We start from the raw sequence: 21,334 nt of genomic DNA on the forward strand, positions 1-21,334 counted from the left end.
AGGCAGGTGCAAGAAGAAGCTGCAAAAGGAAGATAATCCATCAACTCAAATATCACCGAGTTTTACGGAGAAAGGGGGAAAGAGATGCAAAACTAAATGACCTTTAAACCAAGCGAGCTCTCTGGTTCCCTCCCCCATCCAGAAGCGGCTCCTCTGCTCTGCTGTAACCTTCTCCTCCCTGTCCCAGCATTTATTTATAAGCACCATCAATAATTAAGAAGCTGCCTGCCTGCCTGCTTGCCTTGGCTGCCGCGTTGACAGAGACATCTCTGATGTTTCCTGGCTCAGCCTGGCTGCATTGCTCACTTGGGCTTTTAATTTTCTTCCCTTGACTTGTTAGAAACACAGGAATCACCCACCTGGAACGGACCGGAGGTCCAGAGAGTCAGGAGAGCTCCTTGCAGAAGGCTGGTCACACCGAGAGCTGCCAGCTCTCACGGCCCCACAGCAGCAGCACGGGGTGGGATGTCTGGGGTGTCCCTGCTACAGGCACCACCACTCCCTGCCAGAGTCAGGCTCCAGGAGGAGACCCCCCTGTCCACATCCGAGAGCTGGGGAGCTCCCACGCTGATGGTTCCTTGCTGAGGAAACCACAGGCGAGGGCTCCGTGGCTGGAGCCCCCAGCCCCAGGGCAGCAGCATCACCCTGGGCACCCACCCAGCCCCAGGCACCCAGCCAGGGAGATGGAAGAAGGAGAGACCCACCAAGCAGTGCAGCCAAAAAGCAGAGCCAAGAGGAATGAGTTGGCCCTAGCAGGTGGAGCTGGAAGCCTTACAGTAGCGGGGTACAGCTGGGCTTAGAAATCGGGGATGGAAGGCTTTACACTGGCCTGGAGGAAGCACCGCAGGGCATAACCTGGGGACAGGCCAGGCACAGAGGCAGCAGCCAGGCTTGGCACATCGCTGGCACTTCAGAAGTCCTTGGGAACACTCTGGGTCACTTCCTGTGGGTTCGAAGGCACCCTGCAGGCATCAGGCAAGGTCTGGCCCTTGAACAAACCCTCAAGCGTGCAGTTTCCAGGCAGCCCAGCTCAGCAGCTGCAAGTAGAGCCTGCAGTGTGCCGGGGCTGAGCCCAGCTCTCTTTGCCCGTGTGAGCCTGAGCCTGATGCATCGACAGGGTGCAAGAGGGAAGCCCAATGGTTCTTCTTGAGCTGGCCTGCAATGCTGCCAGAGACGGTAGAGACAGGCAGACAAGCAGTGGCAGATAGCTGCAGCCAGAGGCGTTCAGCAGCGTGCACCCAGCTCCCCCCAGCACACAGCATGACACCTCGGGCTCCCCTGCTCCCTCCTGAAAGGGAATGTGAAGAGGGCTGGGGCTCCGCCGTGGCCCCCGTGTCCTGCTGCAGGGCCGGGAGTGCCTGGGAGCCAGGCACAGCAGCGGCGGGAAGCGGATCTGTCACAGAGCATGGCTCTGGCGGGACGGTGATGGCAGCTGGCAGCTCCCCAGCCCTGCCAGTGCCGGGCTCCGCTGGGGTGGGAAGAGGGCACCAAAGGACAGTGTCAACTCAGCAGCCCTTGGCGCGCAAGCTCCCAGGCTGTCCTATCCCATCAGCGTCCAGCTCCCGCCACAGTGACCGCCCCGACATTGTCCTTGCTGCGACAGGGTGGACGGGGCCCCCCTTCTGCCCTCCCCCAAGTTGCCCAACACCAGACCCTGCAACTGCTGATGTAGGATGTACGGAGCTGCTGATGGGTCTGAGAGATAGAAAAGGTGTCTTCTTCCCCAGGTACCCCCACCTCCCCAGCCCACACGGCCCAGCTGTCCCAGGGGGGCTGGAAGAGCTCCCCCCCTCCCCACTGGTCCCCCTCTTCTGTGGGTCAAGCTCTGAGGACTGTCCCTAGCCTTCAATGGAAGGGGTGGCCCCCTGCAAGGGGTATCACAGCCAAGCTGGCCTTGATGGTAAATAAGGCAAGCAAGGACGATGCCCTCATTTCAAATATAACAAAACCCCTGGGCCTCCGAGCTGCTTTCTGGTGGCCACATGAGGGAAAGATGCTGCGGTCCCTGCCCTGGGCTTTTCAAAACCTCCCTGTGCACCACCTGTGCTGTAGGACCTGAGGCCCCTCTGTGTCCCTCTAGAGCATTTACCCCTGTCGCAAGCACCTTGGGTTTATCAGACCACAGCACCAGAGGGAGAGATGGAAATTGGGGCAGGGAAGGGAATGACACAGAGTCACAAGCTAAAATGCAAAGCATGGACCGCCCCGGGGAAAAAAGAGACCATGCAAAACCAACAGAGTATCTCCAAGAGAGTGCTGGAAAACAGCCTCCCACTAACTCCCATCCCTAGCCTAGGAAGGGAAAAGCTTCACACCTGCTCTGAATGTCGTGAAGGCTGCAATAAGCCCAGACAGGAATAGAAGTCACTAACTAGATGGTTTCCCTCCTCCAAGTGAAAATGCAGCCTCCCCTCCCCTCCCCTCCCCTCCCCTCCTCTCCTCTCCGAAGGAGGGCTATCAAAAGTGTTCAGTGACCAGCGTTATTATAGGAATTACCTCCTTCATGGCCTGACCTGCTGCAGCTAGCCATGTTTCTGTGCATGTCTCCTCCTGGACTCTACTAAGGGAGATGTCTTCCCCATTCCCTCCAAGATGAGCAGCAGCGACCTGGCAGCGAGGGGACGTGTGCTCCAGGGACAGGAGCCGTGGGGATTGCTGTGACACAGTAGTGACAGTGGAGACCCTAGAGCTCAGGCAGTGCTAGTGGAGATGCCCATCCCTGGGTATCAAGAAGAGCCAGCGGAAAGCATCGTAGTCCCTCCAGGAAAGGAGGGATTGTTCCAAGGGGCCGCCCAGTTCTGAGCCGAAAGCAGCAGGCGTTGCACTAACGCAGCCATCTGAAGAAGAAAGGCTGGGAATATCTGAGCAAATCCTCCCTGAGTCCCTTTTGCTGCCCAAATAAGCCCCATGCTCCCAGCAGGGCTCACAAATAGGACGTTTCTGCTGCCCACAGCCTCTGAGACACGCTTTCTGGCAGGACAGTTGCTCTGCTTTTCCCTTCCTCCTTCTCATTTCAATAAGGGGGGGCTGGGAGCTTGTCCTGCCCGAGAGAACCCTGCTAAACCTTCAGACCTCAGACCTGTAACTACCTTTGCAGGCAGTTACTCAGTGGTGGTGAGCAAGCCCAGCCGAACAAGGAATTTTCCAATGAGTAAGGAGGGAAGCAGGGGTGAGGGAGTGTGGAGGAAGCAGCAGCTGTGGTCCGCCCTGGGCATTAATTGTTAATTATAGCATAGCCTGGGGGCTGGGCACAGGGGAGAGCTTCAGAGCAGGTCCTCTCTCCCCTGGCACCCTGTGGTCTGGGGTTCTGCCAGCACCCCCCATGTCGATCCCACCACAACTGGGGCTGAAGACCAGGGAAGCTGGAGCAAACACGGCAGCCTGAAATCTGGCAGTGCTGGTTCTCCGTCTCTTTTCTGTCGATATAAAGGTGTAGAGAAAGGGAGGGGAGCCTGGCACAGCTCCTGCCTGAGCCGAGCGTGCCATCTGGCATTTGGATGCAATGCAAGGGGCTGAGTGGGAGTCAGCAGAGGGACCTGGGTCTTCTGGTCTGACGTTGGAGGGATCTCGGAGAGAGGGAAGGAGAGAGGGCTCCAGCAGCAAGGAGAGAGGCGTTTGCAAACAGGAGCCAGTAGGTCCCTAGGCACAGATCCTGCCCACGGGAAGATTTTCATGATTCAGTCAAGAAAACATATGATTTGGAAAAAAATTTTAAAGTAAGAAGAGATAAATAAACTGTCTTGCCTGGGGAGCTTCAGCTTGGCAAGGTAAGGCAGTGTGTCTGCCCTTTTCCTCTCACCCTGCTACAAGCAGCAAGGGTCACTGAAAGAAAGGGGTTCCTGTGGTGGAAAGCATTACCAGCTGCTGAGCTGAACCAAGCAGGGATAAATCCAAAGTTTCGGGGAGCAGCAAGGATTTGGCTGGCTGTTGAGACACTGTGGCTGTTCAGATGGGCAGGACAGCACAGAGGTGGGGTTAGCAAAGCGCAGCCTTAGCAAGCATCTTGGGCAAACACCAGGGCCAAGGATGTCCTGCCCCAGAGCAAGAGTCTGGGATGTACAGGCAAGATTCAACAGCCATCCACCTTTGCCTCCATCTTCCTGGGATATGATTCCTGGGAGCCTATGATTCCACAGCCTCAGAGGATGAAGAAAACCTCCCACACTCTTTTTGCACCTGAGCTAAAGTAACCTGGATGAAAGAAACCTTCCAGCTTCAGAGTTCAGGCCAGAGGTGGAGTGGCATAAGAAGGAAAAAAACATCCCCCTTGGGCAGGTCGTATCCTGACTAACCCCACGGCAGCTGGGCTCTGCCCCGTGGGAGATGGGGGACAAGTCCAGGTGTACCCTGGGACCAGCTTGCACCACCAGCAGAGGAAGGATGCTCCTTTTCACAGACCTTGGATGTGATGCATGGTGGTGGGGATGCCAACCATAATGACAGGTCAGATCCCCTGCTTATTTCTTCTTCTGTCTTGTTTCTTTAATTAATCTCAAAGAGAGAGCGTCCAACCCACCTGCACACTCAGGCTTTGGTGGGATCATTTATCTCACCCCCACGCAGGGCTCCTGTGTCCCACTGGAAAGGCCAGGGTGAGGTGAGCTCCTGCAGCCCGCCATCTGGCAGGCTCTCCTTCCTCCTCCCCTGTGCCCAGCATCCACGGGCAAGGCCTGCGGGATGTCCCGGGGAGACGAGCCTCCGCTCCCGCTGACGAGCCCTGCTCCCTGCAGAGCCAGCTCAGGCAGCAGATGGGCCAGTTTCTCCCTGCCAGCGCAGGCAAGGGGGCTGGAAGGAGGGAGGTGGAACCAAATCCAGCCTAATTAAGGGTAATTACCATTCATCCCAGGAAGCGGTAGGAGACAAAACCCACGTTCTCCCTATCTATTAATAGCTGTCAGCAGCTGCATGGTTCCTGCTGGGACCCAGGGAGAGCGGAAAGCTTTGGGAGGAGCGGCAGCACGGAGAGCATCCTGCTGCCCCGGCCTTCAGCGCTGGCTGTGCAGGGGGCTTTTTCCTCCTTCCAGGATGCCGTCTCTTTTGCCACTTCCCCCCAGGACTCCAGCAGATGCCAGCTGCTTTTAAGCAGTCTTTTCCAGAAGGAGCTGCAGGGAGCCAGCCAGAGGAGGGCCTGGAAACAGGGCTTTGGAGCCAATCCCCACTCCTCACCATCCTCAGTTTGCCGAGTCCCCCCCTCAGTTTTGGCAACTTTCTGTGCTCTTCTGAATTTTCCAGTGAAAGGGTAGAAGCCATCCCCGCAAGAGGACTCCCCTGGAGCCAAGGACAAACCTCGCTGGCTCCTGCCCTAGTGAATGGCTTTGGTGTCAGGCAGACATCAAACACCAACTGCCTCCTCTCAAACCTGACCTTCAGCTGCGCCCCTGGTTCTTCCCCCCAGAGAGATGAACCGCATCTGACAGATGAGGGGGGCCTTGCTGAAGGCATCAGCTAAAGAAGCTGCCCCATATGGTGTAAAGGACTCAAATAAAATATGTCCTGAACCGGTATGGTGACTTCTGGCCATCACAGAGTGATGTGAGGACAAAGGGGGCTGCAGGAGATGCACTAGCAGAGCTGACCGGGAGGACACCTGCACAGGGGTGGGTTTTTTTTTTCCCCTTCCACTCCTTCTAACCTCCAGCTGCCACTGCGAACAAACAGTCTGCCCCTTGCCGTGGGCAAAAACCTCACCAGATGTGTTTGGGCAGTGCCCGAGGAGAGAGCTGGTGCTGGTGCCACCCCACCAAGGAGAAACCAAGAAGCAGATCAGAGGCAAGGAGAGCTGCTTGGTTGCGGGGTGTCTTGGTGGCTGGGCAAAGCAGGCTGGAGGCGGGAAATGCACCTTTCTGTGCCTGGGCACTACTCTGGCACCGGGCAATGCCTGGCAGTAGTCCCTGTCCCAGGGGCACCCAGCACAGCTTCACTGCTGGTGCTGCACGGCTGTCAGCAATCCTCGTGCTCAGCGCTGCTGGGGCAAGGGTCGCCTTGCGTCCCCTTCTCTCAACTGCTCACCTTGAAGTGGAAGATGCCTAGATTGAGAGGGGCCACATCCAGCATCTTCTTTGAGAGGAGCAAGGCTCTGCTTCTTGCTGGAGCCTGTTACCGAAAGAAACCAGGACAGCAGCAGAGAAGGGAAACATAAGAGCGGAGGTTTGGGTCAAAAGAGGGAGCTCCCCAGGCCAGCCACGGACGGGCAACTTCGTCTCTAACTTCTGCAGGTCCCTGCAGCACACAGGCTGCATACAGGCCCCTGGCCTCTCTCCCTGGATGATGTTCAGCAAACACAGTCTGAGGTGCTATGAAAGACCATTTGGGGATGGAAGAGAGGTTTGGAGCTCTCTGACAATGCCTGAGCTTCTGGTGCCACAGGTCTAGAAATCACATCCAGTTGTGAGCTTAAGTCGTGGGCAGGTAAAGCAAGGATTTTCCCTTCTCTCCCCTTCCCAGGAGACATGGTGCTGCCTTCATCCCCACACAGCTCATCTCCCAGCAAGTCCTTATGAGCGCCCTCAAAGAGACAAAGAAATCAGAGTGGGAGAAGCCAGGCAAGATAACATGTTTCTAGTCCGCTGTGCCTGGGACACTAAAAAAGGTTGTCACCCTACAACCATAGCCCTGTCTCCAGAACAGGACCTGAATCTTCTCATTAGCCACAGAAGATGCTCTGTGGGATATGTTCCCCACACACAAGGCACTGCAGGACCTGGCTCCTCTCGTATTTATTTGTTATGATGTGAAGCTCGGCTACTGTTACGCTGTTCTCAGACTCTGGGCAAAGACGGCGGAGCTGTTGATGCACAACACCACCATAGGCGCTGCTGGGGGAAATCCGAGCCCTGACAGCCGCAGGGATACAGAGGGCAGCTGGGGTTTGCTGGTAGCATGATGCTCTAGTCACTGAGGCTGGGAAACAGCGCCTTTCCCCATCGTTCCCCTCGGGTGTGAACAGGGGAGATGGGAATGGGAATGAATGGATATGGGTGTTTTACCCTCTACATAGTCAGCTACTCCGTGGCATTTGAGGAGCAACTGCCACTGCACACCCCACTGGAAACACATGCTAACTTCGACAAGCATGGAGATAAACGCTAAGGTAGAGAAAGAGTTAACCCATCCATTTTTGGGGTACCACTACTTGTTTTCAGCATATGATTCAACACCTGACTGCATCCAGTCCAACAACTGACTGCAATACTTGGGCAATATTGTCTCTGGGATCCGATGACTCTGGGCAGACATGGCTGGATTCTGTTGAACCACAAAGTCTTCAAAACGTGACAATTGCATTATATTAGCCGTGAGGTGTGCTAAAGACTTCCCTGTTGCTGTTCACAATTGTGAAGAGAAGTCAAGAAGGTTGTGAAGAAAGTTTTGCTATCTCCTTTGGTATTCAGGACTCAAACTGAATTCAGGAGTAAGTGCATGGGAATCGGTGCAAGGGAAAGTATTTATGGTTCTATATTGCCCTCGTTCCTGCTTTTCAAGATCTCAAAAGCCCTGAAGATGTGCTGCCAGGAATAACACGGTCAGTGTGGGGCCAGTGTTTGTCAAGGGCTTTGCAAGGCTTCTGACACCCCCGCTGTGTTAAACACCAGCTTGACTCACAGGCGGTGTCACCGTCTTCGGGGGAGCTGAGTGACAGAATCAGGCCACACCTAGAAAACAAGTACAGTGCTGCCAAAGTCTAACTCCCCATCTTTGAAACTCACAAAGGAGGCCTGAAAATCCCGATCCTTTTTTTTAATCTATGCGTCTTTGCATTTATTGTTTTGTTGCCGAGCCTTTTGGGTAATCTTGGATCACGTTTGTAGCATCTTCTTCACAACCAGGAGGTATATTTTATGTGAAAGTCAGTGCAGCTTCTCCAAAATGCCAGCTATCATGGGACTTGCGGGACTATCGTGAGAGCTGGCACCAGTGTTATGTATGCTCCCACGGCGCACAGGCTGGCTACGCTCATCAGGTACCCGCTACTGAGCACATCAGCGTTTTGAAGGAGCAAAGGAAAGCCACGTTTCAGTCTGAAAATCTACTGGCGAATACTGAAATGCTTAGAGCTGAGAAATGGGAAAGGGGAGAGGCACATTTTCATCCCTTCGTTTACTCCCTATATTACCCAGCATTATGTGTGCAGTTGCTGCCGTGCTGAGGATTCGGGTGTTTCCCCTGCTCTGCAAGAGGGTGCTCACTAGCAGAAGGAGAAAAGAGCAGACTGAGGAGGAGCGAGATGGGCACGCAGCAGATGGACCAAGATCGTGCCGTTGGTGAAGTCCTCAGGTTTGTTCTCCTCCCCCTCAGGCCTGCCTGCGATCTGTCATTCAGGGGTAACAGCCCCAAAATGTGAGGCCTTGAAGCAAGCCAGGTTCAGGCACCCACAGCCTATCTTTAGCAAGGAAGTTGTTGCAAATACTGACGAGCCTTAAAATACAAATGTGCAACAAAACAAGTATCTTGAGCACAGCAAAGCATTCACCGTTTGAATACCGGTACCGAATCGTTCACGGAGCGCTGCTTGCCCCATTCTTTCTGTGCTGCCGCGACGCCGCAGCAGCTGCTGCCGCAGGGGTGCACCGGACCTGGGCGAGGGTCCCCGCCGGCACCCCTGGAGCGGCTCCCTGGGCCAGCGCGGGGGTGAGGGACCTGGCGGTGAGCCCACACGCTTCCCCTGCGCCGCAACAGGCGCCCACCGCGGCCCAGCGTGGCGGGCCTCCAGCGCCGGGTTCCAGGTGGGCCGGGGTGACGGGGGAGCAACACCCCAAACCCCGTCCCTCTGCCTGCCCGCGGTTTCTCGGCGCAGCACCCTGCGCCGGCTCGGCAGCCCCGCCGCGGCAAGGACCCACCCGCGACCCCCCCACGCGACGTGGGACCTCTCCCCCACGAGCCCACACACACACACACCCCCCCGGGCTGCCACGCGTGTCCGGCCCGGGAGGGGCTCCCCGCACCCCGCTTCTGCCCCCGCAGACGCCCCTTCACCGCCCGGCGTCCCGGCAACGGCCGCGTCCCCAGCGACCGGCGGCGGCGGCGGCGGCGGCGGCGGGTGAGGGCCGGCCGTGGCGGGGGAGGCGGCCGGGCCCTTCGTACCCCCCTCCCCGCAGCCGTGGGCAGGGACCGCCGGCAGAGCCGGCAGGCGAAACCCCCGGGGCCGAGGGGCGAAGAGGGACCCCCGCGTTTGGCGCCGGGGGCTGCGGGCATCCCCCTCCCGCTGACCCCGCGTCGCCCGGGTGGCCACCACCCCCCCCCGCCCCGGCAGTTTGCGGGTCTTCTTCCTAATCGAGCCCCTGGATGAGCCTGCAACGTGCTGTCCTAATGCACACCTAGCATCAGCCTTTCGAAATGCAGGGGAACGTGGCAAGTCCCCGCAGACAGCAGCGGGATCAGGGGTGCTAGCCAGCACTCGGGACCGCTTGCCGATGTCCCCGCTAGCCTGCCTGGAGTCGACGTAAGAGCAGAAAGGCCGGGACACCTGCAGAACAGCTGGCATTTTCAGGGTGCTGCTGCAGGGACGTGAGAGCTTCCTCAGTTTCTGGGTAGACCGAGCTTCAGTGCGAATGCGATCTCGGCTGGGGCGTAACCATCCTCAGAGGGAATTCCTCCTGCACTTACAGACTCTCCGGTAAGCGCAGTGTCTACAGTTGCTCCGTTTCTTGGATCACCGTACTGCTGGTAGGAGGCATCAGCCCAAGGTCACCGGTTTCCATGCAACTCTTCTTTTTTTGGTCTTTCTGGGCTTTGGTGTGAATCAAAAGAGCAGGAATCTTTTCTTTCCAGATCAAAACAGGTTCAGCTGAAGAAGGTTTATTAGGCATGCTAGGTAGCAGCGTAAGTTGGCTGCGTGAGTGGATTTCTAAAAGCTCGTCTTCTTCCTGGGAAGGAAAGCGTGATTTTTTTTTTTTTTTTAGAAGTTTTAGTATCATTTACCTTTCAGCCTAATCTGGGTGTTAAATGACATAAAGTGGGAATTTACTACATGACCCCATTTGTTAGATATCCTTTAATAAAGCCTTTTTAGTGTAGGTGACTGATGCGCATGTAGAGCGGGTGGGAAGGAGCGTGCGTTAACACTGTTGACTTGGCTTATTGATAGTGAATTACAACGCTTCTCCGATGTCTAAATACATGCTTAGCAAACCCGGCTGTGGCAACTGGCTTGGCGCGTTAGCTCTGGCTGGGTGAGACTCCTGCGGCGGAGGCGGAGGGGACGCTGCGGTGAAAGGGGCCCTTTCAGCCCGGCGGGGTGTGCTTACCGTGCTGGGGGCGGTGGGAATGGGTGCAGTGCGAGCGGTGACTCAGCGTCAGACTCAGCCCCCCCCGCCCGGCACCGCAGGTGTGGGGTTGATCCAGGCGCCTCGCGGGCTGGCTGTCGCACGCCGGCAGCCTTGCTCTTGCTGCCTTCACGCCGAATGCCGAGCGGGGATGGCGGAGTCAGCTGAGCTGGCTTCTTGTGGAGCTCAGGTCGAGGGAAAGCCTCTCAGCAGCCCGGGGACAGACACCCCGAGCTGTCTGCCTCTCTTTTGGGGCCACCCTGCGTTGGGGCTGGTCCACAGCCGGGTAGCGCACACCGGCTGATCTCCCGCTGCAGGCGAGCTTTGCTCAGCGAGCTTCATCCAATGTGTGGAGGGGCTGCAGTGTTTCTAGAGCTGGGTTTTGGCTCTGCCTGAGGGCAGCTGTGTCTCCTGCTTGTGTCTCCAGGACCATCTTTGGCAGTCCCACATGTGCCATGGGTTACGTACCCTCTAAACATCAATCTGCCATTGGTAAACTGGCAATCGGATTATCTGCTGGAACGCAGCCATGAAACAATCCTAGGCCACCGATGCTGCACTGGCTTTCCCCAACAGCTGGCCTTTAACAATTGCTTCCAAAAGGTCAGGAAAGCCATCAGAAGCTCCAATTAGCTGTGACTAGCCTGGGGGACAGAGTGACACAGATGCTTTTTGAATAGGACGAAGGACTGAGCAAGGAGAAAACATTTTTCCCAGTCACTTCTCCTCTATTAATGCCACCTCATTGCCATCCGGCCGTGCTTTGCCCTTCTGCCGAAGTCCACCAAGCACCAAGAGCTGGGTTTCAGCTGGGTCAGTGTGCTGTGGAGAGTCAGGCCTCTTCTCTTCCCCCTCAGGGGTGGCCCGCCATCACAGCACCTTCCTTTGCGGGCAGGGAGCTCCACAGCGAAAGGTTTCCCAGTCCTCACATCTGCCTATCACCCATTCCTTCCACACCCACCCCTCTTCAGACCAGGCTCCCTTTTTCTACAGCCTTTGCCTTTGTCACCCGTACACCAGTGCCTCCCAGGAAAGACAGCTTCCCTGCCCTCGGCGCCCTTCGTCCTCCCGCCTGGTGCCCGAGGGTGCCCTGCCACTGCCATCTCTGCCCTTCCCTGCCGCTCATTCTGAAACGGTTACTCTCTTCTTGGACCTGCTTCAAGTGCATTTGAAGAAGCCTTTGCTGACATATTTGCTGCAGTACAGCATGAATCATTTTGCTCCTCTCCTCTAGTTCTCGGCATTTCACAGATCTCTCTTCCCCCTTTTGCCGGTTCCTTTGCAGGACGTTCCTCAGATGTCTTCTGCGGGGGGAAGGAGCAGATGGAGGAACACTAGCAAAGCCAGCGACAAAGCTTTCAGGGAGAGAGGGGCCTGTGCCGACCGAGGCAGCACAAACTGGGAGGGCAGAGGAGAAGGGAGCAGCCTGGTGCAGGGGAAGGACACACGGCATTTCATCTGGGGAGCACTGTCTGGCTCAGGCCGCTCACAACGGAGGAGCTGTTGGGGATCAAAGCGCTGTTGAGCGGAGGGATGTTGTGGCACAAGGATGTTGTGGCAGTTGTCTTCCGTGCAGGGTGTAACCACGGGATCCTTTTGACTACTGTGGTGCAAGGCCACCTTTGCCCTGAGGCATCCTCTTGGTCTTTGTGGTGGGTTGACCCAGGCTGAACGCCAGGTGCCCACCAAAGCCACTCTATCACTCCCCTTCTCAGCTGGACAGGGGAGAGAAAATATAACGAAAGGCTTGTGGGTTGAGGTAAGGACAGGGAGATCACTCAGCAATTACTGTCACGGGCAAAACAGACTCAACTTGGGGAAATTAGTTTAATTTATTACTGATCAAATCAGAGTAGGATAATGAGAAATAAAAACAAATCTTAAAAATACCTTCCCCCCACCCCTCCCTTTTTCCCAGGCTTAACTTTACTCCCCAATTCTCTACCTCCTCCCCTCCAGTGCTGCAGGGGGACAGGGAATGGGGGTTCATCACACGTTGTTTCTGCTGCTCCTTCCTCCTCAGGGGAGGACTCCTCACACTCTTCCCCTGCTCTGGTGTGGGGTCCCTCCCACAGGAGACAGTCCTCCATGAACTTCTCCAAAGTGAGTCCTTCCCACGGGCTGCAGTTCTTCACAAACTGCCCCAGCATAGGTCCCTTCCATGGGGTGCAGTCCTTCAGGAACAGACTGCTCCAGCATGGGTCCCCCACGGGGTCACAAGTCCTGCCAGCAAACCTGATCCAGTGTGGGCTCCTCTCTCCACGGGTCCACAGGTCCTGCCAGGAGCCTGCTCCAGCATGGGCTTCCCACGGGGTTACAGCCTCCTTCGGGCATCCACCTGCTCCGGCGTGGGGTCCTCCACAGGCTGCAGGTGGATATCTGCTCCACCGCTAACCTCCATGGGCTGCAGGGGGACAGCCTGCCTCACCATGGTCTTCATCATGAGCTTCAGGGGAATCTCTGCTCCGGTGCCTGGAGCACCTCCTCCCCCTCCTTCTTCACTGAACTTGGTGTCTGCAGGGTTGTTTCTCTCACATATTCTCAACCCTCTTTTTAGCTGCAGTTCCACTGTTTTTTTTCCTCCTTCTTAAATACATTATCCCAGAGGCGCTACCGCCATTGCTGATGGGCTCAGCCTTGGCCAGCGGCGGGTCCATCTTGGAGCCGGCTGGCACTGGCTCTGTCAGACATGGGGGAAGCTTCTAGCAGCTTCTCACAGAAGCCACCCCTGTAGGCCCCCCGCTACCAAAACCTTGCCATACAAACCCAATACAGGCTTGCAGGAAGCTGTCCTCACCTCTGACATTGCCATCCATCCTTCTGCCTCGTGCTTCTTTTAGGTGTCCTGCAGTCTCTAACCGCCCAGCCCTGCGCTGCAGCCCTGTTATGTCCAGTTAGCCCCAGTAAGGATCAGCATGGGTCTGTACGCCCTGGGAGATGCTCACCAAGCCTGGGGACTCTTGCTGAACCCAGAACTCGAGAGGCAGACTCCTTCCTAGTGTCTTCTCTGCCTCTTTCAGACTGGTGGGGCTGGGAAGGGAACCATTAGGACTTCCAGGCAACAACCATACACGTGGGATCCTGATGGCTGAGAGCGCTGGTCCTGAGGTTGGGGTAGGAAACAGCAAATGGGAAACTTTGGTCTGGGAAAGCTCTGCAGAGCTAATAGGACTGGGCATCCTGCCTTCTGCTCCAGGCTGGTTCTTTTAGCTGATATCTGCTTAGACTCAGTGTGGTCTGAACAGGTCTGACCCATCTCATCAGTTAATGGATGTTTGGAAGGAGTTCAGCTGGTGAGTAATTGGGAAAAGCAGAAAAAAAACCCTGAATACACTTATAATGTATTCATCTGTAAAACATCTGTCTTTAAAGAGTCATAAGAACAGGGATACTGGATCAAACCGGGGATGGTCTGGCCCAGTATCCCATCTCTGACAGCAGCTAGAAGCAGATGCCTGGAGAAGAGTAGAAAAACAACGCAAGCATGTGTGTTTCTTTCCTCCAGCACTCTCCCTGCCTCCAGCTGTGTTCAGCTCACACTGAGCCAGATGTGGTTTCTGGGCACTGAATCATTCTCAAGGGGTTTCTCTTCCATGGACTTGTCCTGGAAGCTGCACAGACTCTCAGCATCCACAACATCCTGTGGCAAGGGATTCCCCAGTTCAACTGCAGACCATCGCTTTCCTTTGCTTTAAACCCAGCTTCTGCCAGCTTCACCTATTTCTTTTATCGGAAGAGACAGTAAACAATCAATTCCTGTCCATCCTCTTCAACAGCACTCTGAATTAACACCATGTTATTATCTGCTTATTACACTTGGTACCTAGAGACCTCTTTGTACAGGGCAGTGTATAAAGATAAGGCTGAATAATAGTTGTTTTGCTGCACTGCTTCCAGTCCAAGCAGAGGAGGCAGGCAAAGGGCAGGGGCCAAGTGTGAGAGAGCAGTGTGAGCAGACCATTCTTATCGCTGGCCTCTTTCTAAAGTTACCTTTTTCTTTTGCAGGCAGCCCAGCTGGAAATTGTGGTGGTGACTCTCAAGCGATTTTCCTCTTGCTTCTCCTGAAGGAAAAGTGGGTCCTGAGCAGGATGCAGCAGCCAGCGGCTGGTGACAGAGGCACAGCCGTTCCCTTGCTGTATCCATCCCAGACCAGCCTCGCTGCTGACCTGTACCATACGCACCGCGTCATTGAGGACCCCGAGTGGTCCCTCGCCACTGTCCCCCACCTCACTGAGCTCTGCCTCCAGCACATCATTCACAATTTTGAAAGTAAGTCAGTGGGAGCAGGATTCCCCTGGGACACATGGAGAGTGAGCGTCAGTCCCAGGGAGCAGAGGGTCAGCGAGGCAGGCAGATGCATCTGAAAGGCTGAGTGTGGTACCCAGTCCAGCCAAAGGAACAGATGGGGAGAAATATCCCCTCAGGCCGCCAGTTAAACACACTGTTTAGTTGCTAAGTACATACTTGTACACTCCAGGGCTGGCTGTAGTCCTCCAGGCTGCTGTCCAGGATGAGACTCTGCCCTAACCTTGTCCTATCATTTCTTCTGCCTTCTGGACTCACTTACCTCAACCGTGGCCAGGGCTGTGGAGTTGCTGTTTCCTTCTCTTGATTCATGCACGTGTTACAGTAGCATTCGAGGATGGAGCCCCATTGTGCTGAGTGCTGTACAAAGAGATGGAGAATTGCTCCCCACTCGGAGGAGCTACCGTCTCAGAATACATATTGTGTTCACAGTCTCAGGCCTTCTCCATGGCTTTTGGTGGTGATGTGACAAGTTATATCCTCAGGCAGGGAATGTGCTTTTGAAGCAGGTAGTCTGATGAAACATAGCAAAACAGAAAAAGCATGTCTCATCTGGGAAATGACTTGGAGGGGGAAAGGAAGGGCCTACCTGTCCTTTTGGCTGACTCAGTGAAGTGGCAGCAAAGACCAAAGATAGGTCTAAGGCTATGTCCACACCGGGACTGTAAGACAGTACAGAGGAGCTCAGTGCTGCCTTACGCCAGGAGCTGATGGTACTTGGGGGTCTGAGCTGGGACACCCTTGCAGTCCTATCAGACTGGTCAGTCAGTCCAATGCCAAATGGATTGGACCTACGTTGTGTGCACATAAAAGCAGTGTGCTCAGTGTCTTGGGGACCCTCATGCCATTACCTCAGTTGTGCGGCTGCATCTTGCCCGCTGCTGTGGCCTGAGTGAGCCCAAGCGAAGCTAGCCCCGTTCTGCCCATACATGTCCCACCTCTGCCTGTGTCGTGGGACTTTGCAGCGAAGGTCACTGCAGCGCCAGCTGTAGGAGACTGCAGAATAGACTCCAGGGAGGGGCTGTGGTAAAACTCTGGGTGTCCTTAGGAAGGAAATGCTGCAGAGACAAAGGAAATATAAAGCTAACCCCACTTTGTGTCTCAAAATCTGATTTCCCATGTGCAGATAGGCCTCTCCACTGGTGATTTCTGTTACTCAACAGTACTGTGTACATGGCACCAAGCATTCATGGTGTGAGCACGTACGGCTGGTCTCTGGCATTTCTTACCACTAAGAACTTCCACCAGACAGAAGCCAGCTGAGACTTAGGGCAAGCATCGGGAAAGAGACTCAGGGGACAAAGCTCCTGGGAAAAGAGAACTTTTATTTAAACAAGGTGGACCTAAAGGCTAAGAGTGTGTCTCAGTGGAAAGGAATAGGAATCAATTTGGGGTAAGACAGACACCTGAGTTAAGATAAAAAGGGATGAGGACTTGTACAAAGAGCACACAGACAGTTGTTCTCAAATATCGTCCTTCAATATGCTTAGAAACCAAAGGGAGAAAGTTCAGCAAATGACAAGCCAAGCTCTCCCATCGCTGTAAGGCTGAATTAGCTCTCTTGGGAGCAGAAGTCCTGCTCTGAATATAAACTGCGTTCAAACTAAATTTAAACCGGGAGCTAAGTTTCTGATGCAGTTCCCAAATATTATGGGAGTAAACCCAATTACGCTGATGTTTTATTGTAAAAGTTAGAAATCCTACACAGAAATGTAGGAGATGAATCCTACACATTTTCTGCCAGCTTAGTTCCCTGCACCAGCCGCTGGCAACTGAGGAGAGAGCAGAGGGGAGGGCATGGGCACACAGCTGGGGGTCCGGGCAGAACCATAGTGCCAGCCATGGTTCCTGCAGCCCAGACCAACCTCTTCTTCTCTTCATCCCCTCCAGAGAACCCTATTTTGGACCATCTTCTGCCTGAGCACCAAAGGAAGGTGCTGGACAGGCTCTCCACTGGCCTTCCACTCGCTGTGACTGCCAACCTAATAAGCGATGAGGACTACTGGAAGAGGTGCTGCACTGAGCGCTGGCCAGTGTGTGACATCTCCAACTATGGAGACAGCTGGAAACGGATGTTCTTTGAACGTCACCTGGAGAACATCCTGAAATGTTTCATCCCTAACACCACAGACCCCAACCAGGTCCTAGAGCTCATCCCGCTCTGCAAAGACTATGTGCGGAAACTGGAGGTTGATCAGTTCCTGCCACCAGTGCAGGTGGATCAAAAGGAGGAGAGGGATGACCTCTCTGATACAGGGAGTGATTTTGGATTCGGCGAGGTGTCCGTGAATCACTACAACCTGGGAGTCCTCATTACTGCTCTCCCTCACCTTGAAGAGCTTCATCTCACTTATGGCGTGAAGGACTGTGGCATGAACTTCGAGTGGAACCTCTTTAACTTCACCCACCAGGACTGCCGCAACCTGGCTGTCGCCGTGAAGATGTGCCACAACTTGAAAGTAACATATCCCAAACTGAACCTTCCTTCCTCAGCTAGATCTTCAAATTGCCCGGGGATAGAAACCCCGGGACCAGTTTTGCTTGTTGGCAGCACCCTTCCTTTTGCAAGCTGCAGTCTGGCAGAGTGCAGAGATGTTAACTTGCTGGCCTAGTGCTGAGTATCTTGTTCAGCATATGTCCTTGTTAGAACAGGTTGTCAGAGGATCAGTGAGAAAAATACTTGCTCCCACAAAACATGTTCCCTATAGCGCAAGAGAAAGCAATGCTCCTGTTTTAACTCCTCACATAGTTCTGGGAGGGAGGAGAAGCCAAGAGAGTTTTTCATAAGGAGTTTTTGGTAGTTATCCTCAGTAAATACATGCCAACATGCCCCAGAGGAGCAGAGACCCCCAAGAAGAGCATGGGGAAATACTTACATTTGCCTTAGAGTGATGAGGGGTGTTCCTTCTGGGCACTAACACCATCTTCAGCTCTCTGGCAACTGCACTGCAGATACTCAGCCCCTCCAAAACCTCAGCAGGCATTGCTATCCACAGTGCAGCCAGAGTGAACTGGCTGAACACTCTCCCCACAGATTGGCATGCTTTGGGAAATATTTGCTTGGCTTCCAGAAGAGAAATTACCTCTCCTGTGACTATTAAGGTGCCCTGGCCACGCAGGACATATTGCCTTTCACAGAGAGCACTGTGGTCACCACCCGTGCACATGCTCATTCAGTGTTCAACTGTGATCTGGGGTGAGTTCTGCTGTTGCTCTCTGCAAACATTTGGGCAGCTTTATCTCATTTTAATTTAGCCCCCTGTGTCAGAGATGCTGTGGAGTCAGAGGAAAGGAAGAGGCATTTCCAGGAGATGAACCATTTCTCCCTAGAACAGGCGTGGGACATCAGTGGCGTGCCCTGCCTGCTGGAAGTATCTGCCCACTATAAAAGCGACTACTTGGGCCTACTGGCTGAAGGTGTCTGAAGTGAAGGGAGATGAATCCTGTCTGGTGGACCATAGGCTTAACTCCCTTGAGGTCTTGTACAAAGCTCAATCTGAAGTGCTGGCTGTTTTAGTGTCCCTGTCCTTTATCCCTACAGGTTTTCAAGCTGACGCGAAGCAAAGTGGATGATGACAAGACCAGGCTGCTGGTCCGTAACTTGCTGGATCACCCCTGCTTGGTGGAGCTGAACTTGTCCCACAATCTCATCAGGGACAAGGGGGCACAAGCCATTGGCAAGTTGATCAACCGCAGCAGATTAAAAACCCTCAATTTGTGTAACAACCAGATTCATCACCTGGGGGCTCAGGCTCTTGCTGGAGCCCTGGCTGAGAACTCCACCCTGACCTCCCTCAATCTGCGCCTCAACTGCGTGGAGGACAAAGGCGGGGAGGCGATCGGCCATGCCCTGCTGACCAACACCACCCTGAAGTTCATCCACCTGGGAAGTAATAACCTGTCAGAGCCAACCGCTAGGCTTTTCTCCCAGGTCCTGGCTCAGAACACCACCCTGACGAGTATCAACTTCTCATGCAACCACCTGGGGCCGGTAAGAGAAACCCCTTCTCCCTGCAGTTTGTGAGCCTACGCGGTGGCCTTGCAAAGCAGATGCTGAGCCTGCCCTGCCACGAAGCCACAGAGGCAAATGCATCCCTCACTTTGCGATCTTGCTGCGATAACAATCAGTTGCGAGCAGGGAGGAGACTCTAGCAGACGGCAGGAAGGAGAAGGACATCTTCTGTGCATGCACATGCATTTATCTCACTTGTTACATCTAGCTCTGTTCACAGGGCTGAATCTGGCTTCCAGGCTTTAGGTTTTTGGGCAGAAAGGGATTTTTCCCCCAGGAAACAGAAAAACAGGGAGTATGTCTGGGAAAAATCACAGCCACTTCACACACGTGGGAGTAGATAATAATGATAGGCGGCATGAGACAAGGGCCTTATGCATTTTTTGGATCTGCTGTGCCATCTGTCACTCAGCAGCTCACAGATAGTGCCACCCTTCCCAGAATTGCTCCTGTCCGTCACACAGTCAGAGGAGACTGCTAGAAAATTGGCTCAGTTGTTGAGCTCCTTTAACTCACCCCACAGCTCTGGAGCGGTGCGGTTGGTCGTAAGTGTCACATCTGGGTGCTTGTAAATGGCTTCTAAACCACAGACTTTTACATTTTCTAGGCAGAGGAGCATCCACAGATCTTAGTACATCCCTAAGAGCTGCAGTATGCAACATGCCCACAAACCAGACCGCTTCTCTTCTGCTGATTAAAAAGAGCTTTAGAAATCTGAAACCAGACAGCCAAATGCAATCATGCTGGCTTTTAAACTTTCTGCACTGCCTCAATTTTTCTCACTGTCACAATAAAGAGACAGCAAGACCAGCTGTCCCTGCTGGCAGGAATATTGGCATCAATGTGTTTGACAACGGTTTTAAAAGGATTTGATGGCAGAAAACCTTTTGTGAGTTCTGAGTTTTATGATCCTGGACATGGAAAACCATTTGAGTTTAATGATACAAGGGGGCAAAGGTTGACAAGGATAGAAGGATTTTTGCTTAGTAAATAATAATTTCTGTGCTTGGCATCTTCCTTCTGATGAGCTCTCCCATTACCCATTTGTGAAGCTCCACAGCAGCCCACCAAGTGGGCTGGTGGTATTACTTTTGGGGAAATGGGGGTATTTTTGCTAGCGATGCATCAAATTCTGACCTCTCTACCCCATTAAAAAGAGCTCCTTCCTGGTCCTTTTTGCTCTGTCCTTTTTGGCAAAAGGTCTAAGAGGCAGGGTGCTGGGATGAGGGGACCGCCTGGATGGAGGAGATGAGGGCAGGAGGTGTATTTGGTACCTGAAAGAAAATAGCTGTGGGGGGAAAAAAAAGAGTCAAATTGTCACATCCCTAAAGACAGTGCTTCAGGTAAGGGAGGGAAATGCCCCGAAGTGAGTTGCCTCCCTAAGGCTATCTACATTGCATTTTCTGTCCCATACAGGCTGGACTTCAGTTGCATGGGATGTTCTCCCCAGGAGAGCCAGCCCAGCCAGGGAAATGGCATCCAGGCAGGAGACTGCCAGCACTGGGGCTCTCGCCAGCGCCGAGGCGCAGCGCACTAATGACACCGCCATTTGTCCCCAGCCAGCGGTGAGCTGGGGACCAGGGGACAGGGGAGAGCAGAGATTCCTCTCAGGTTATCATCGCCAGCTGTGCTATTAACCAGCCTGAGCTTGAGGACTCCTGACATGGTACCCAGAGGGAGTCATTAGCATGTGTCATATCACTGAGTGCTGCATAAGGTTACTTTCCTTCCCTGTGTACTTCTCCTGTGAGCAACATTTCAGGCTTGGGTGAAGGCCTTCGCCCCTTTTGGCACCATCTCATGGGGTCCTCATCACCAGCAGCAGAAGTTGCCCTGGGGAGGAGGGAAAGGGAGCAATACGCTTCACTTTTGGATCTCTTCCTTTAACCCCCACTTCTCACCCATTTGCAGGATGGTGGGCAGCAGCTGCTTGACGGGCTGGTGGATAACAAGACTTTGACCGAGTTCGACCTCCGCCTGGCAGAGGTGGGCGACGAGACTGAGTACCTCATTCACCAAATTGTGTGGGCCAACCGGGAAGCGGCGAGACAGGGGTCTCTGCAGCACCCCCCCACCAAACCCCTCTGAAGAAAACGCTCATGAGAGCAATGAGCTTTGCAGGTGCCGTGTTGGAGATACTTTACTTCCGAGGCTTGTTTTTATTCGCACTTCTGAGAAACACTCACCCTGTGGCCGCCACCACAGCCTTTTCCAGATCCCCATCATCCAACCTGTGTCTTAACGCGAGACAGACATTAGAGCTCATGGGACTGTAGTGGCATCACAGAAGCAATCTGCCTCTTGAGCCCTCTCTCCCACTGCACCCGAGACTAAATCTCACCTCCTGTGGTGTTTCTTACATGCTCCAGCAGCAAGCTTAGTTCAGGCAACTGGATGGTGTTCCACCTGTAAAGCAGCTAAGGTGAAGCCTCCACCATCTACATGGTCTAGTCCAGACCTAACCTTCAGGGCAGGCAGCTCTTTTAGGTTTTTTGCTGAGGAGGACGTGAGATATGTAGGGGATAGAGGGAATGTTGTTTCTAGTTTCTTGGCAGCTTTTTCTGGCTATTGCTCTGCTCGAGGATTTATATGTTTTTATAGCAAAATCTGTCTGGAGTCTCAGATATGGGTGGTGAAAAGTAAAAAAAAATAAATTCAAGAAATGATAGGTCTCTCCACCATGGTTTCCTGCTTTGGGTCGCTATGCCTTTGATCAGCGCTAGCCTGCTTTGCAAACAGGTGAATTCTTTACAAA

At 54.0% G+C, this 21,334-nt stretch overlaps 1 protein-coding gene across 1 annotated transcript; it reads left to right on the forward strand.

Annotated features, from left to right (window-relative positions):
• Positions 1–5,625: 5,625 nt before the first annotated feature.
• On the forward strand, positions 5,626–21,190 carry DRC5 (dynein regulatory complex subunit 5). Its single transcript, XM_009475079.2, has 5 exons — positions 5,626–8,274; positions 14,268–14,531; positions 16,458–17,026; positions 18,109–18,558; positions 20,491–21,190. The coding sequence occupies exons 2-5, from the start codon at positions 14,351–14,353 to the stop codon at positions 20,665–20,667; spliced, it is 1,377 nt and encodes a 458-aa protein (XP_009473354.1). The 5' UTR covers positions 5,626–8,274; positions 14,268–14,350; the 3' UTR covers positions 20,668–21,190.
• The last annotated feature ends 144 nt before the right edge of the window (positions 21,191–21,334 follow it).

This window comes from Nipponia nippon, unplaced genomic scaffold, assembly GCF_047370975.1.
Source record: "Nipponia nippon isolate SJK-2023a ecotype South Korea unplaced genomic scaffold, ASM4737097v1 scaffold_4, whole genome shotgun sequence".
Classification (NCBI taxonomy): Eukaryota; Metazoa; Chordata; class Aves; order Pelecaniformes; family Threskiornithidae; genus Nipponia; species Nipponia nippon.